The following is an 18949-nucleotide window of genomic DNA, read 5'->3' as shown; positions in this document are numbered from 1 at the left end:
TCATGTCTAAATTATATATTTTTGAACCTTATGTGGAGGGATCTACAAGTACCTGACAGGAGGATGTAGCGAGGTGGGTGCTGGTCTTTTCTCCCAAGTAGCAAGTGATAGGACAAGAGGAAACAGCCTCAAGTTGAGGAGTGGAGGTTCTGTCACTGAAGTATCCAAGTCTGTTATTAAGACTTTGTGTGGACACGAGCTACCTCTTCATACACAGAAAGCTAGCTGTTGTGATTTAATGGTTATAGGAAAGTTGATGTTTAGCAAAGTCAGATTTAAAAAGGAGAGACAATATTTCTGTGAGCATTTAATTTTATTTGTTTTGGTGCTAGAATAAATTTCAAAGTAGATCTGAGAAAGCAGTGTTTATAGTGAGAAAGTGAATAATCTTTATATGTATAAATTATTTGGGACTTAGTTAAGTGACTTTATAACAGAAAATACCTAGAAGTTATCTTTTATGTTACTTATCACATAAATATAGAAGAAAAAGACAAAAGAAAACGCAAAATTTGGATGCTGAAGCAAAACAAATTCATATAGGAAAAAATAAAGATTTTTAATACCAGATAATATTAGGGGATAGTTGGATTATGAGGAAGCTGAGTTGTCTGTCATTGACTTTAAAAATAAAGATTTAGATACTTTCCTGTGAATGGATCAGATCTCTGACATATGTTTGCCAGAGCAAGGTCTTCAGTCTTTGTTACCCTGGTGATCAACTGAGATATTCAGAGCAATTTCTTTTACAGTGAAAACTGACTAATTTCTTAAACGCTTGACCACTGAAGATCTTCTATTAACATTAAAGTATAGACACAGAACCATGCTCTTCTTACAGTGTAAGAGTCTGAATACATTTCATAATGAAGGTTGTCATCTAGTTCCCAACAGGGCTCAGAAGCGCATGGTGCATCCAACAGGACTTTAAATGCTGCACAGATTATTTTATATAAATCTATGTAATTGTATTGTAATTTTACAGGGTGGTTGCCCAGTACACTGGTCACTGTCTCTGAGTATAGAAAGCTGAATAGCACACCCATGAAAACATGAGTGTTTTAAAATACTACCTTTGCTTTTTATTGACATGCTTAACCTTTCACTGTAAATACATTGTTTCTTGCTTTTGACAATTATTCTTATAAAAAGAAAAAGTAAATATGGATGTTTTAAAAAAAACTGCCAAGTTTAGGAAGTAGAGAGAGGAAATTGTCTTTATGACCTACTTTGCAGTTTCAGGTTTTATGCCACTGTAAAAATAAAAGCTCCATAACTATAATTTCTGTATTGCAGTTTAGGAAAACATTACATAATTAATTCTATGTAATACTTCCAAAGAACCTGGTTTAATCAGGAGTATGTTTAGGAATGTTAAACTTCAGATTGCTAAATGCATGCCATGTACTTAAGTGACTACTTGTAATAAAGGTGTTGCATACTCCTCTTTACCACAGTTAAGAACTTAGAAACTATGAAGAATTCCATTTCACTACCATCTACCTGACTTTTTTCCCCCCATAGGTAATCATGTCTTGTCTGGAATATTTTGTTGAGATCTGGTTATCAGGAAAGAATGTATGTTCTGCATTTTTGGAAATAATGCCTTTTCATTTATTTGGTCTTAAGCATCAGAGACTCCTGAGGCTTCAGAAGTCTGGCTTTTAATGTAAACATTCATTAACTGTTGTTTTCTGATGGTCTTTCTAATAATACAGGCTTCTAGTTTCTGTATTTTGCTAGAATGAATGACCTTTTCTGCAATACAGAACTACGTACAGCCTTGTGAATATGACAGAGTAACTTAGGGCTGTGCAGGAGAGAGAGAACTTCAGAATATTTTCTCTGCTTCTAAGTTATGATCAGCAATGCAGGACTTTTCAGAAATCACAATTTTTAAATATGTAAGATAACAGTTCTGTTTAGTTTAACTTTTTTTACCAGTTAAATTCAACACTAATTTTGCAATCGTAAAACAATTATCTACACATATTTAATTTTGTTTGCATGCTTGAAGTTTCAATGTTTGGTAACTTGTGAAATAAACAAAATGGAGGGCCTTGTGTACAAACCTTTTAACTGGGCTGAGTTTTATTTTATAAAATTGAAGGTTGCTTGAGATGCTACAATTTATTCCATACTTACATGCAGCCCAGTTACTCTCATTAGAATGGATGGTTGTTCTTTTATGAATTCAGTAAGAAATAACAACTTGTCCACATAAGATGGGCTAATCAGTAGGTTTCTTTGTTATTTTAGTCTAGCTGCTCTTGAATGGTTTCAGTTTCCAAAGGCCATTTGTTATATCAGTCTTTCAGCTCTCTTGTGTTTTATGCTTTCTCCACTCTTTACTTTTTCCTAATAAAATGTGGTATTTTTATCCAGGCAATTGTAAGAGATATCTGTCTAAATTTTTTATTTATGTATCCTGGAATATTTTCTAATAATAGTTTCCTAAAAGTAAAAAATGTTTACACTTGCAACAATGTTTTGCTTGTGTACTAAACCTTCATAAAGGCAACACTAAATGTACAAACAGAAATTAATAATCAGTGATCAAAACTGGTTAATCTGAAAGGCACTGTAGGTTTGCTTTGTTTAAAGGGATGGGATATAAATAAAAATGCTTTGTAGATTGAGAAATTTTCTGAACTTGGGGTGTGTGAATAATAAAATTGCACTTATGATATAGATGGGAGTGGTTCATCCCTTTCTCAATCTTAATTTCTTAAGCTTAATTTTAATATTGCTATTGTATATATTCATATAGGTATATGTGTATTACACTTTATTCTTCAAAGTTGTCTCTCTTGCATTAATTAAAAAACTGTGGTATTTAAGTGATGAAAGATTTATATCCTTTTTTTACTCTTTTTTGAAGGTGTTACAGTTTTGCATGAAAGCCAACCTAATTGTAATCAGAATTCTGTCAGTTTTCCTACCTGTGCTTTTGTAAACATACACACACTGAATAATATATTATAAAATTTATTTGTATTATTCAATCATTATTGAAAAATTTTTGTTAGTATTAGAAATGTTTGACATCTTTGTTAATGCACTATTACTTTTGTAAGTGTACAATAACTGCAAACTAGCATGTTATACACTGCGTGCTTTGGATGCTGCACAGTAGGATATGCAGCAGCTGAAACTAATGAGATTAACGGATCTTAACTGATTGAATTAAAAAAGCCTATACTTCTAACTAATTTTCATAAATATTCAAGTCTAATTTAAAGGAAATATACATAAAAATGCTGGTGTTAAATAGAACTGATGGGTTTTAGTTTCCCTTAGGATAAAGTATACTATGGGATCATGATAGATGAAGAACTGGTTTTCTGCTCATATAAACATTGGCAAAAATACAATAGAAAAGAATTCATATTATTTATTTCCTGGTTTTATTTCCAAGATATATATATTTTAAAATATTCTAGAAATCATTTTACCTCTTGAATCACCATCAGCAAGGTAGAGCAGACTGACATTTCTCTGCATGATTTTATTGTTGCTCAGCAGGTTGGGTTGCTACTGACGGATGCAGCTCAGTTGCTAATATCCTACAAGCCCAGACCTGGGATAAGGGTAGCTAGCACAGGACTTGGGAACCTCACAGTTATCATTTTGCTTTCTGTCTGCTATTGGGAAAATCAGCTAGGGCTGTGTTTCCCAGGTAGACTGAGAAGTGCATCTCTCTGAGCTGACCAGTCTCTTTGGGTCTCAATGTCCCATATGTAAGATAGGAGTGGGATATAGTTTCCTCATTCAGTCATGTGCAGGGAGGATAAATACATTCTTATGATCTAAATGGTTCAAACCCTGCAACAACACCCACACTGAGAAGCCAGGCTTTCTCAGCTCTAGAGGGGCATCCAGCCATAGCAGGCTGGAGGTCTCTGCAAGCCCTTTCAGCCTGTTGCTCAGTGTTTGCTGTTGCAGTTTCCTGAGTGTGTTTTTTCTTTCTCTTTTCTAGTTTGAGGGCTGCAAGAAAGCCTTTTCCAGACTAGAAAATCTCAAAATTCACTTAAGGAGCCATACGGGTGAAAAGCCGTACCTTTGTCAGCACCCTGGCTGCCAGAAAGCCTTCAGCAACTCCAGCGACCGTGCCAAGCACCAGCGGACACATGTGGACACTGTAAGGAAACAGAAGTCACATTGCAGTCTCCCATACATTAGATAGTATGCTCCTTTCCTCCAGCTTGGTGTCAGTAGGTAGCCCCATAACCTTAGAGATAGATAGGAGGCAGAAGTGTCTGGTGAGGCTGATTAAGGTGTTTCAGAAGTGACACAATAATGTAAGCATGGATGAAGATGGGCCAAACTAGTTGATAAATAGGCCGCAGCTCCATAGGCTTTGCCTCAGGCAGAGGCAGTAAATTTATCCCACTTAGATGGTCTTTAGGAAACCTAAAGTCACTATGAAAAGACACAGAAGCCATCCGTGATAATAACAACTATTCTCTGACAAAAACTCAGTTAAACTTGAGGCTGAGCCATGTACCAGAAAAGTCAAGAGAGGAACAATAATTTTGTAAATCTAAAAATTTTCATTCCAACAAATGTTGCTTGTGAATTTGAGTCCCAGCTGAGATTTGTTTAAAACCTTTTGTTTCATAACAAAGATGATGTTTTGTCAGAGACAAGCGGTTTCCAAAGAGCAGAAGTCCAGAAAGAAAATGAGAACAATGCCATTTGAATAAAATGGCAGTCACAAAACTTAAATGATCCATTTCAAATAGTAGATAGTATGGCTGGTAAGTTAATCATTTGTACAGGTGTTTACGGAAATGCTTTGTGAAATGTAAATGTCTAAATTGCAGAATAGCTGGTTTCAGCAAACCGTTGGACCTGAAGTTCATTTAATACTATGTATTGTGAACCTACAAGTCTTCAGGGAAAATGGACGGGTTAGACTAGGCAGAAGGAGATACTTACAGAGATTTATATTTATTTGGTGAGTTAGATGTGTTGGGCTTTAAGAAAAATATAAAAGTATTACAGAACAGGAATCTTTCTAAAATGACGTGTTATTAGAAAATGTGAGCTAAAAGAGTTTGTCGTGTACTTCACGTTAAAATTTGTATTTTTGTATGTAATATTTTTGAAACTTCAATCTTCAGTGCTTGCTTTGGTTTTTGCTTGCTCTCTTTGTCATGTAGTAAACTAACATTTTTTCTTCTTGTTCTTCTCTGAAGCAGATTCTTCTATAATCCTAAACAGTCTCTCTGGGCCTTTACTGCACTTTCTTTACCTGATTCTCTAAAGAATGTAATTTCTGATTAAGTCAAAGATGGCTCTGAGGGTGGAAGAATTGTGAGTATAACTAGCAATATTTATTGTACTGATTACTGAAAAAGAGGTAACAATGACAGGTGCCATAATGAAAGCTTTCCTTTGGTTTGTCTTTCTTATAAGCCTCACTTTCCTCCTTTCCCTTTCTAATAAATTACTGAGCATTCTGCTTATAATAACATACAACATTTGTGCTCTGTAGTAATGTGGCTTACAGCATCCCAAGGTTCAAAAAGAATTATCTGGAGTTAAAATAATCTGTGATATAACAGCTGCTTTATCTTCTTTCTTTTTGACTTAGAAACCTTATGCATGTCAGATTCCAGGATGTACAAAACGATACACAGATCCAAGTTCCCTAAGAAAGCATGTGAAAGCCCATTCTTCCAAAGACCAACAAGTGGGGAAAAAGGTAAATTTTCTACTGTGCTGACTGGTGTAAAGCTTGTGTGGAGAAGTCAGTGTTCTAAAATTAGCTGTTTAATGCATCTTCAAGTACCTGTGCTGACGTCAGACTGTTGATAGAAAAACTATTAATGGGAAATAGTAGATATGGGTTTTATATAAATGATACTGACTTAATGAGGCTGCCTACTTTAATGCTTTTTATTTTCTGATGTGATGATTAATCACTAAACATACATAATGAGGCAAATAAAAAATAATTTTTGTAAACATACTTTTTTTTTAAAGTTTTTAAAGTTCTGCCAGTCTGTAAGTACATAGTCATAAAAAATCCAGTTTACATAGCCAGTCGCAGATGTAGGGATGGATTCTGAGGGCACATAGGCAGTATTTGATATTAAGGTGTAAATTATATTTACGTATGCCAGACACTTCCAAATACCAAGACATTTCACAACACTGGTTCCCTGTGGATGTCAAGTCCATGAGTCAGCAGTTGTTTATGTATAAGCACATCTTTTAAGAGCTGAGTTGTGACCTAAGGGAATGATTTCTCTTCCTGAGCATTTTTCATTATATGTCCTATTAATCACTGGTGATATTTCATTAGATTGTTTAGATCATTGAGGATAAAAATTGAACCTTTCATTTTAAAGGAAATTGGTCCTGGTAAAAGGGGAACATGCATGAACTGGTTTAGGGATAGACAAAACTTTGAGACAGCCCTATTTAAAACAAGTTATAGTTCAGAAGTTTTAAAGTTAAATGCACAACCATTTGTAGAAAGTTGCAAAACACCTGTACAGCATTGGAAGCAGTAAGTGGCAGTTTTTAAGGCTGCATTATACAAATTGAAAGAGTACGTTTTGATTCAGTGGTTTCTTGAAGCAAGACATGGCAGCAGAGACCTCCATGTCAGCCTCTGAGAAACTGCACTGTAGTAATCTTGAGGAATTTCTTTTAAACTCATGAGTGCCCGCTCCTGTATCAGAGACGAGGTAACTGAGCATTAATTTTCACCTTAGTAAGCAGTGCTTTGGCTACCTTGCTCCTGTTCATGCTTCCCTCAGGCAGGACTACCAAAGGAGGTCTGTGAGCCCTGTCCTGCATATCTGAGGAGGGCAACTCAGCTACCCAGGCACTTGTCTTTTACAGGCATGTAAAGTAAATGCCAACCAAGACTTTGCATTCTGCAAAATTTGTGTGTGATGCGTCAGCTAAAACTGACATAAATGGACCTGAATATAGCTATTAAACTGCACTGTAACATTACTGTCATTGAAAGTGAAATAATGTGTTATCTCCCTTCTCTCATTATGCCAGATTGCAATACACTCTGGGATTTTTCTTCCTGCGTTTTATTCACTATTTCACTTTACTTATTTTCCACTCCTTATGTGCCAGTCCTGGCCCTTTTTACTCCTTGCTTGGCTCTCTGTGGGCACATTCTAGACTTAAAATTGCTTATTTCTCATCCCTGTTTGATAAGGATTTATTTATGTGCATTGGTCACCTGTGAGATGTTGATATATGGAAGGGGAAATAAGCCAAACCACCAGAAAAAGAAAAGAAAAGTTGTGGCTTCTATCAAGCCAGATACTTTAAGCATGGATAAAATTTGCAAAGTACAATGTTTACAAGGTACCACATAGTTACTGAACCTTTATGAACTTATAATTGCTAACTAACATCATGCTCTGCTATTTGAAATATTTCCTGGCAGTAATAATAAGTAGGAAACAATAAACCTTTTAATGCAGAATTAAGGTTATTTATGGTTTTAATTAAAAGTGAAAATTGGCATAATGTCGAAAGAGTCTTTACAAAATTGTGAATTCATCAAAAATAACTATAAAAATTCCAAGGTGATAAAGGCACAGTGGACTAATACTTCCAGCCCTAGGGATCTATTCTGTTGAAAAGAATAAAACTCTTTGCTGTTACACCCCGTTAGTCATGGATTCATTTAATGTATCATGCCTGACTGCTTTTAATCCTCCTTTTAACCTCCCCCAACACAAGTGACATTATTGTGGTGTCTTAAATTGCTGGCTCTCCAAGACTGTACCTGCAAATGAGTCTTTTATGTTGCAGAGACTTAAAATAGCAGGATGAAGTATATTCACAACAGTGGAATTAACTACTTGCTGTGCTAAACTTTACATGGAATCTTCAGCCCAGATTTTGTAGATCTGTCTTTCTTGGCCCTCAAAGATGGAGCCAGATTATGCAATGTGATATAGATAAATTTCCATCTCTGAATTATTTTAAGCAACTTTTGTTTATGGCTTACCATGTGGGGCAAAAATGCCCTTTCTCTAAATTTCCCCCTCTCCCTCTCCCCCCCCCAACCCCCAGCCTCTGGCCATTCACCAAATAACTGGGAATTGCTCCAGGTAATGGGATGAAATCCTACAGACCAAGAAGATGATGGCACAAATATATTTAATGCAAGCAATTTAGTGGATAGTTGTCCTGGGTTCAGCTACAGCAGTCATTTTTTCTCCTTATTAGTAGCTGGTGCAGGGCTGTGGTTTTGACTTTCAGTCTGGGGACAACGCTGATAACACCGATGTTTTTAGTTGTTGCTAAATAATGTTCACTCCGACCAACGACTTTCTCAGTCTCATGCTCTGCCAGGGAAGAGGAGAAGCCAGGAGGAAGCAGAGACAGGACACCTGACCCAAACTGGCCAAAGGGATATTCCATACCACAGCACGTCATGCCCAGTATATAAACTGGGGGGAGTTACCCGGAAGGCTCAGATTGCTGCTCGGGTCGGGCTGGGTATCAGTCAGTGGGTGGCGAGCAGTTGTATTCTCTCCCCTTGTTATTTCCGTTATCATTATTATTGGTAGCAGCAGTGGTTTGCATTATACCTTAGTTACTGGAGTGCTGTTATCTCAACACGTGGGAGTTACATTCCTCCGATTCTTCTCCCCATCCCTCTGGGAGTGGGGAGAGGAAGAACTGGGGGGAATGAGTGAGTGGCTGCATGGTCCTGAGTTGCTGGCTGGGCTTAAACCACAACAATAGTACAATAAACTTTCATCTATATTTCAGGGGAAAGGAGGAGAGTAAGGAGAGCCATGCCTGCATTAATCGTCAATTGTAAAATTCTTCATAAACATGAGGGACAATATGTACACAAATACCACACAAACACCTGGGAACAGATGCTGAAAATGTCTAGCAAAACATTTTAGGTATAATCTCTATGCATCACAACGTTCAGGATGTATTTTAAGATCGTTTACTGTGATAAAAAGCAGTACTTCTTATTTCATTTTAAAAACTAAAAAATGCTGACTGTGCCTGGATATCAGCATCTTTTGGGGAATATGGGTGGATCTCCTTCTAAGCAGGGAAGTCAGTGATAAAAAACTAAACTGCACCCAAAATGAGAGCATAAAGTGATGCTAAGAGGAATGCTATTGCACAGCATGCCTGTGGACTACAATAACTTTTAAAACCTGTCCTCTTATTAGTCATCTCCTTCTTTCAACTTTGAATGGACAACAAACTTACTTAGAGGATTTCTTGCAAGTTGAACAGTTACCGTGTGGTGTTTAATACCACAACATATAATGGAAGGTAAGAGCCACACAGGATTCAAAGGGAAACAGGTATTTCTGTGGGTAATGAGACAGAGTTAAAAATTAAAGGTGAGTTTTGCTAGGGATATTGGTGCTCAAAGGTCGTACTTCAGAATAGAAGTCAGCATCAAGCTAAATAGATCAGGGAAAATAGTGGTTATTATGTACGTCTTATTGGCAATCTCTCACTCTTTCTTCTGAAATGCCAGCCACTTAATGGACATGGTGTACGTTAACTCTAAGCACTCTGGGTGAGTCTTGGGCCTTGTCTAGAATAAGCATCTGCTTCTAAATTGTTAATTTAAAATAACCTTCATGCTGCCTACCCTTAATTTATGTGTTCTGCTTTTTTTGTTCTCTTGTTCAACTTTTATAATCCTTTTCTCTTTCAGTTTTCTTTCTTATTCTATCTTCCTTCTTTGTAGTTTTGGGTCTTTAGGATACACAACCTGAACTGAACATATGTAGGTGGTTGAGGTGCATATGCCATGATAAGATCAATCCCAGGACTTCCACTCCAGATGCTCCTGTATTCTCTCATCTTTCACCCTGTTTCTTTCCTTCACTTTTTCCATATGAAGAGTTCCTCTAAATTGTCCATTAGAAATTCTATTGGAACATACAGGCAGCTTTAATAAGGAAGGCTACAGTTCAGAGCTTTGCTTTGGTGTCTTCAACAGGGCTCAGTAATTTTGTTCCTTGAATCATCCTGTAGAGACTCTGACTAGTCAAAAAATGCACTACTTGACACAAATAAGTTTATTTTCAGTGTGTTACATTTTGTGTTTTCAGTAAACAGCAAATTTCTTTCATCTGTGAATTGAAGATGCTAGTTTTGAAAATATTAATCCATAGTTTTAGCTTGTAAGTCTTTTTATTAAAGTTAGTGAAAACAAAATTATATAATAAATCTTTAACAAAATCCAGAGCCTGCACTATTGCATACTCAGTGATTTGAAGCCAATATACAAGACAAATACTGGCATTATGCCCTTCATAAAGATTGATTTGTTGTGCAAGCTAGCATACAGCCTTGTACAAGTATAGAAACATCATCTTTTTGATATAAGTATACCATGAAAACTATTTGCTATTTTTGCAGGAGTCTTGCTGAAGACTCCTGCACATAGTGCAAGTCCCACTGTGAATGGAATGGACACTCCACTGGCTTTGTGTAGATCTTGTCATGAACATCTGCAATGTCTAATGCCTTTTTTAAAGTGTATTTTCAAACAGATAGGAGATAAGAAAAAAAAAGGACAAAAGAGTACTTTTATTTTGTACAGCTGTTTGGCAAGTACAAGATCAGTTTAGTAATATCTACCTTGTCATCTGAACAATGCATTGGCTATGCTTTTAGGTAAGGTTTAATTTTGTCCATAATTATACTAGCAAACAACTGTTGTAATGTATAATAGTTATTTAAGACAGAGTGTCTTGAAAACAAAAACCAAACCAAAACCCCAAAAGCCAAAGAATAAAACAAACAACAACTAAATGATTGTTTCCATTTAACTAAAGTGTAATGGATAAGGACACAACTGGTTAGCTCCATCTTTGTGGAAGAAAAGAATAGCTAATTCCTTTTCAGTAATTCAGGTAAACAAGACTAGCTGAAGGGAATGTAAAAGTCTTGGTCTGGGCCTTGAACTGGAAGACAGTTTGTACCAACTAGTATCATCTGTCAGCTGACTTATTTTTAATTCTTTGGTGGTTTTAACAGTGCCCAGACTATGTCTTTGATCTTGTTATGTAAATTAGTTATGGCTCAGATGCATACAGACGAGCTTTTATATATTGAATGCTTACTTGACAACTGCCTCTGAAAGCTGTCTGTCTTCTGGAAACCTGCATCATCTTAGCTGAATCAAGTGGGTCTGGAGGAAACCATGCATGGATTCAGATGGCAAGATAGTTTAACACCTCCTAGGTCTCTCCTGGACTTTTCAATACTATACAGAGAGACATAGATCAGCTAAAGCATACAGGGTTTAGTCTTAATTATATTTTGGCCCATATTTATTTATTTGATTTGTGCTTAGTCTTAGTCTAACACAATTGTGCTTGTGTCTTTTAACCTGTCTTTTTCTAGGGCAGAATTTTTGTACTGTCTCTGCCAGAAAGCAAGTAGCATAGAGCCATGGCTTTGGGAGAGGCAGTGCAAAGGACATTTCTGAAAGCTGTTGTGGTTCAAGCCCAGCCGGCAACTTGGAACCACGCAGCTGCTCGCTCACTCCCCCCACCCCCGCTCTGCTCACTCACTCCTCTCCTCTTTCCTCCTCCCCCCGCTCCCAGGGGGATGGGGAGGAGAATCGGAGGAATGTAACTCCCACGAGTTGAGATAACAGCTCTCCAGTAACTAAGGTATAATACAAACCACTACTGCTACCAATAATAATGATAAGAGGAATAACAAGGGAAAAGGACACAACCGCTCACCACCCGCCGACCGATACCCAGCCCGACCCGAGCAGCGATCTGGGCCTTCCGGGTAACTCCCCCCAGTTTCTATACTGGGCATGATGTGCTGTGGTATGGAATACCCCTTTGGCCAGTTTGGGTCAGGTGTCCTGCCTCTGCTTCCTCCCGGCTTCCCCTCCTCCCTGGCAGAGCATGAGACTGAGAAAGTCGTTGGTCGGAGTGAACATTATTTAGCAACAACTAAAAACATCGGTGTTATCAGCATTGTTCCCAGGCTGAAAGTCAAAACCACAGCCCTGCACCAGCTACTAATAAGGAGAAAAAATGACTGCTGTAGCTGAACCCAGGACAGCTGTCTACAGCTGTTAGAGGTTTTTGAATTGTAGTGTATATGGCACATCTACTAAATCAGTAAGGAATGAAGGGCATGGTGAGACCTCAGGAGATAAGGGATATGTGCACAGGCATATGTGCAAGGTCCAGCTTGGTTCATTTCTGCCTAATAATTTTGCTTTTGACACAAACTGATCAATTGTAAGATGGTGGCTGAACAGCAGCTTTTGTGGAATTGTCAAAACATTCTTCCAGTGAAGATGGACTCTTCCAGGATTTGTTCCTATGATATCTGAAGGAATCTTTTCAGGTGTGCTGAGGAGGAATAAAAGACAGGCAGTCCTACTTTGGATTGTAGTAGAGCCTAGCAGAGCACAGCAGTCCACAATAGGTTTGGAGCATGTTAGAAATAATGAAATAAGGATACGGATCATCTGGCCAAAGCAGTTCCTGGAATTGCGTTGCAGAGTGGCCTCTGCTGACCTTGAACATGGTTCCCATCTGAACTGAGGGGGCTTTACAGAAGCCACCTTGCACAGCTAGTAATGATCCTGCAGATACTGCTCTTCCGTCACTGTGCAATTCCTGTATTAGCAAAAAGGGGATCTAAAATCCTTACCTTCGGAGGCAGACCTCTGTAACTGAATTCTTCTGAATCCTAGTCATTTTATATCCCTTTTCTGACAGTTCACCGCTTCTGTCTCAGAGCCCTGTTATGTATAATGTATATAAACCTGTCCATCTTACCATGAAAACATTAAGAGAAATGGGAAAAAAATCCCAAGTACTTAAAGACATGATATCCTCTATTGAACAGTATTTCTCTGGAAGTAAGACATACAAGTGTTTTCATTACAGGTTAATGTGGAGTTTTCTGTAAAGCTTTGAGAGACTGTCTACCTTTGTATGTGAGTCATGTCAGCAAATATATTTTTCCCTCAGCAAAATAATACAGAACTCTTGCGTCTTACAGGGTGTTCATTTCTTCATTGGTCATTATTTACATTGTTTTACAGTAGAAGCAGGCTTTTTTATGGTGACTACGTGTTGGTTTTACTGCACAATTGATGAAGCTACCAGTTTCTTTATAGATTTTGAAATAAACAAGACTTTACACCACCATTTAGATTTAGTGGAGAACATGAATAGAAAACAATGTCTGATGATTTTCTTTAACTAGTATCCTTGGTTTATTTAATTTCACAACACTTATTTCCATTATATTCTTTCATTTCTCAGTATTTGAGAATCCAGAAACACAATGCTTGATGTGTTTCTCACAGGAAATAAATTAATTTATTTTTTTTTATTCTAACTCAGAATGTTTAATTGCTAAGGAAAGAGGAATCCAAGGAGGGTTACAGCATTCCATCGTTGGTATTTCAGCAGGTTATTCGGGCACTAATCCAGTTATCAGTGACATTGTCCATTATGTGACTATATTAATTTGGAGAAATCGCTCTGCTTATGAACACCCGCCTCGTGGGGAAGTAAACTTCCAGATCCTGCATTATGAGCCCAGTTTGCTTCTGCGTTTTTCAGGTTTCACTTGCCCTTATTAAAACTCTTAGTCAAGATTTCACTGTTAAAATAGCAAAAGAGAGAATGGATTGAAAGGGAAGCAAACCTATTTTCTTGCATTGAGAGCAGCTGAACGTAAGGATATTTTCCCTCATTTTTCTCTATGGAGTCCATTTAAGAGATGTCACAAATGCAAAAAGAAGTGCATTCAGGGGCTAAGGGTCAGTGAGCAGTGCCCATGGCAACTAAGAAACTATTCTGCAGAAAAAATGCAGTAAAGAGCAAGTGTTTTAATCCCCAGCTTTAATCCCTTTACTTCCTGTTTTCAAAATGAAATATAAATCAGGCACCATGGTGTGCAGCAATTTTTCCTGAAAGGGATGTTGGCAAAAAGGGATTAGGAATGGCAGCAGTGTTTAAGGAATTTAATCATACAATTTGTTGGAAAACTTTTGAGACTACAAATGACCAGTTCTTTTGAGTGTGGTCAGTGAGAAACAAGAAAACATACCCTGAAAGCGATGGAGGACTGACTGTTGCTGAATCCCACCCCTCATCCAGCTGCTGCATGAGGCGTTTCTTAAAAAAACGCTACATCATCAGGGATATGCTTTGCCAGGGGTGAATGTAGAGGAGGAAACAACAAAACCCTCCCAATGTTTTTCAGGATGCTATTGTGGTTGTTGTAATCAGGAGATTGTTGGTACAGTCTGATACCAGCATTTGCTATTTCACATCATGACTCCTCCCTGAACTTGGTTTCTGCCCTGAGTTTGTACTCCTGTGAGCTTTGGCAGTGTTATGTGTTGAAAAGTGTACCAGAAGGAATAAGTCACCCTCATTATATTTACACATTTAAAAAAAAATAAAACATAAAAAATAAAAAATCCGTATTGTCTCAAAACTCTGCAAACAGCTGTCAGTGTGTGCCCAAAGTGTTTTACATTCTTCAGGTTCATTTTTGGTAGCAAACACTATTATTTTCTCCAATTGTGTGTCTTCACTTGCCTGCCACAGCATATGCATGGGAGTGGGCTTAAGCAATCAGGAACCCTTCTTTCTTTAGCGGCCTGATTGACATTGGGAGGCAACTCTGAAGGGCAAAGGAGTCCAGGAAGGCTGGACATTCTTCAAGCAGGAAACCTTAAAGGTTCAGGAGGAGGCCACCCCCATGTGCCAAAAGATGAGCTGGTGGCTAAGAAGACTGGCCTGGCTGAACAGAGAGCTTTGACTGGAACTTAGGGAAAAAAAAAGAGTTTATTACTCTTTTTTTACTTTGGAAGAAGGGGCAGCCAACTCAAGAGGCCTACAAGAATATTGTAAGGTTAGGCAGGGAGAAAATGAGAAGGGCCAAAGTCCAGTTAAATTTAATTTGGCTACTGCAGTAAAAAACAATAAACATGTTTCTATAAGTATGTTAGCAACAAAAGAAGGGCTAGTGAGAATCTCCATCCTCTACTGGATGTGAGGTGAAACACAGGGACAAAGGATGAGGAAAAGGCTGAGATACTTAATGCCTTTGCCTCAGTCTTTAACAGTAAGACCAGTTGTTCTATCCAGGTACCCAGCCCCCTGAGCTGGAAGGCAGGGAGCAAAACAAAGACCCCATAATCCAAGGGGAAATGGACAGCGACCTGCTACACCATTTGAACGCATACAAGTCTATGAGGCTGGATTGAATCCACCCAAGGGTACTGAGGGAGGTGGCAGAATGCTCACTAAGCCACTTTCCGTCATTTATCAGCAGTCCTTGGAAGTCCCAGCTGAGTGGAGGTTAGCAGATATCATGCCCATTTATAAGAAGGGCTGGAAAGAGGATATGGGAAACTACAGGCCTGTCAGTCTGACCTTGGTGCTGGGGAAGGTAATAGAGGAGATCATCTTGAGTGCCATCATGTGGCACATACAGGACAACCAGGTGATCAGGCTCAGTCAGAAGGGGTTTATGAAAGGCAGGTCCTGCTTGACTAACCTGATCGTCTTCTATGACAAGGTGACATGCTAAGTGCATGAGGGAAAGGCTGTGGATGTTGTCTATCTAGACTTTAAAAAAGCCTTTGACATTTCCCACAGTTTTCTCCTGGAGAAACTGGCTGCTCATGTCTTGGATGGGTGTACTCTTCATTGGGTATACAACTGGCTGGATGGTGGGGCCCAAAGAGTGGAGTACATCCAGTTGGCAGGTGGTCGCTAGTGGTGTGCCCCAGGGCTCAGTATTGCAGAGAGTTCTGTTTAATACCTTTATCAGTGATAGGGACAAGGGGATTGAGTGAACCCTCGGTAAATCTGCGGACGAATCAAGTCGGGCATGAGAGTTGACCTGCTGGAGGATAGGAAGTCTCTGCAGAGGGATCTGGACAGGCTGGATCGATGGGCTATGGCCAGCAGTGTGAGGTTCAACAAGGCAAAGGGCCACATCCTGCATTTGGGCCACACCACCCCAAGTGCTGAGTCTTGTACTTGGGCCACAACAACCCCAGGCAACACTCCAGGCTTGGGGAAGAGTGGCTGGAAAGCTGCTTATGGAAAAGGAGCTGGGGGTGCTGATTGACAGAGCTGAACATGAGCCAGCTTGTGCCCAGGCAGCCAGGAAGGGCAACAGCATCCTGGCCTTTATCAGCAATAGTGTGGCCAGCAGGGCCAGGGCAGTGATCATCCCCCTGCACTGGGCACTGGTGAGGCTGCACCTCGAATCCTGTGTTCAGTTCTGGGCCCCTTTCTATGGAAGAGATACTGGGTTGCTCGAGAAGGTTCAGAGAAGGGCAACAAAGCTGGTGAAGTGTCTAGAATGCATAGCACTCATTATTCTGCTAATTACCTACCACAACTTTATTTGTTATATAGAACAAATATTTCATACAGGGAAGTTATAAGTGAGCTGAGCAACTGATTTTTAACATTCACCTTGGTCAGCCATAAATGCAAGCTGCATTACAGCACACAGAAAATGTCTGTGATCAGCATGGCAAAACCGTGATTTCATCATTCAGCAGTATAACTTTCTAACCTTACAGTTCTCGAAAATAGACTGCCAAGTTTTCAGTCTTAGTGTGATTGTACTGGTGCTTAGCTGAGTGATCATGAAGGAAGCAAGGTGATCATGGGGGAATCAAGATATTGCGCAAGGATGCTCGGAGGTTTGTGCTGGGCTATGATTTATACAAAAGTCAGAGGATATCATGTATCTTTTACAGGTGGTGGATAAGTCTAGGCTGGAAAAGAAATGAATTGCCTTTAGAGCAAAGCAAGAAACAGACTGAAGCAGTTAGATCTGTTCAATTGTTATTTCTCCCGTATAGCATTTTTAACTGAAGATAAAATTTTATGGATGCAGTGAATGGTTGGTTTACATCTGTCTGTTCATCGTCTGTTTCGTGTTTCTTCACATACTAAAAAAAAATAATAACTCAGATTTCTCTGCTCTCTGCTTTTGACTGGAGAATAAGCGTTACACAGAACAACTGAGGGAACTCGGGTTGTTTAGTCTGGAGAAGAGAAGGCTCAGGGGGGACCTTAGCATTCTCTACAACTACCTGAAAGGAGGTTGTAGTGAGGTGAGTTTGGTCTCTTCTCCCAGGTAACAAGTGATAGGACAAGAGGAAAAAGCCCCAAGCTGTGCCACGGGAGGTTTACATTGGATATTAGGAAAAATTTCTTCACTGAGAGAGTTATCAGGCATTGGAACAGGCTGCCCAGGGAAGTGTTTAGAAAATTTGTTAATGAGTTCCTCAGGGATATGGTTTAGTGATGGTCTTTGCAGGCCTGGGGTACTGGTTGGACTTGATGATCTTAAAGGTCTTTTTCCACCTAGTTCATTCTGTGATTCTGTGAATCAAAAATGAGATCACAGCTGTCTCCCAGTATTTGTTTCACTGGTTTTGGTTTTCTGTAGTTGATCCTGGGTTTTGTTTGTTTTTATAAACATTAACTATTGGACAAGCCAGAAAATTTATATCAGCACAGGTTGTCATGATAGATCTGTTTTCAGTACCAAAGGATTTGCAGATGCAAACCAAACCTGAATGATGCAAAATAGAAAAATGTGTAAAATAGATGGTTGCTGTTAATACTTGTAACTAATACTTAGCTCTCATTTTCTTTTTCTGCTCACTCTTCATCCATATTAGTGCTATCTGATCATAGAAAATTTATCAGTTTCCTACTCCCAAAAGAAAAGAGCGCAAGCAGTGTCACACAGGCAACCTCTGTAAATTTGTATTCTGTGTGACAGAATCCTGATTTTTTTATAGGTCAGAATTTTTTTCTTATTAGACTCCATAGAAATTTAAAGTCACATAATGCTCATTAATAGTGTAGCTGATAAGAATTTGAATCTGTATATATCTGGCATTTAGTTTCACATGCACTTAATGTCATGAAAAAGCCATGTTACTAGTGATAGCAATAAAACCAGAATAAGGTCTTATCTGTACAACTAGCCGTTGTTCTGAGTACAGTATTGTTAAGTATTTGAAAGACTTTCCTTATTCAGATTCAAAAAAATGCCTGATGTAATGGAAAGTTATTAACCAGGATTTAAAAGAGAAAAATTTTGCCTGTGCTCCATTTCTTTCTTCAACCCCTCACCATTTCTTCATTATAATTTTTCAGTGTCTTAAGGATCTGTGTGATTGATTTATTTTTTTTTTTTTGTCTCCTTTTTTATCTCCTGTGTTTCAGTTGCGATCAAATGCAGAAGCTGGCCTGGACATCCTGAACAACTGCCTTGCAGTCCAGCCCCTCCAGCCAGCACCATCGCCGCATGATGCTGCAGATAATACTATGGGACACTCCCCACGGCTTGCTCACAATATTTACCCAGGTATAGAAAAAGACAAATAAACAGCCTGCTGTATTATTGCTCATTGAAGATTAGGGATGGCTTTGCAGAGTAGGATGTACTCTAAAATCCATATCTATCTCATTAGAAGGATAGAATCTGCAATATAATATGAAAAGATAGCTTTTGAACAGATTTTTAACTGGGTTTTTTTTCGAGGGAGGCAGGACGAATCATATTTTATCCATTAAAAGACCTGCTGGAATGAAAAGCAGTATTTTTGATCTGTAGGCATTTGCCTTGTGCTAGCAGTTCACTTCTACCATTCCTTGTAGACATCTTGAATTCATTAAGCCTAATTGAGAAATCAAACAAGTATTTTTTCTTTTCCTTATTCAGGTATCACATACCAGTTTTCCAATAGATCTACATTAATGAACTTAAACGTTGCATTGTGAGCTCTCATATTATAGCTATAACTATACCAATAAACACATTTGTGCTATAAAGGTGATAATCCTATTTTATTGTTTCAGTTAAGCATCTGAGATTTTCATATTAAAATACTTAACACTGTCATACCTAGCAAAATGTA

General features: G+C 38.5%; 1 protein-coding gene across 1 annotated transcript in view; it reads left to right on the top strand.

Moving 5' to 3' along the window:
- Positions 1 to 3979: 3979 nt before the first annotated feature.
- LOC104406184 (zinc finger protein GLIS3-like) overlaps positions 3980 to 18949 on the top strand; it is a gene marked incomplete at its 5' end in the record, with an annotated part of 40715 nt that continues 25745 nt past the window's right edge. The window contains 3 exons of the mRNA XM_010015101.1: positions 3980 to 4141; positions 5600 to 5710; positions 18255 to 18396. Of these exons, the coding sequence (XP_010013403.1) occupies positions 3980 to 4141; positions 5600 to 5710; positions 18255 to 18396 (415 nt within the window). The remainder of the gene's footprint in view (positions 4142 to 5599; positions 5711 to 18254; positions 18397 to 18949) is intronic.

The sequence above is a fragment of the Nestor notabilis genome, unplaced genomic scaffold, assembly GCF_000696875.1.
Source record: "Nestor notabilis isolate BGI_N333 unplaced genomic scaffold, ASM69687v1 scaffold2465, whole genome shotgun sequence".
Lineage (NCBI taxonomy): Eukaryota > Metazoa > Chordata > Aves > Psittaciformes > Psittacidae > Nestor > Nestor notabilis.
This window is presented reverse-complemented; position numbering and strand designations above follow the sequence as displayed.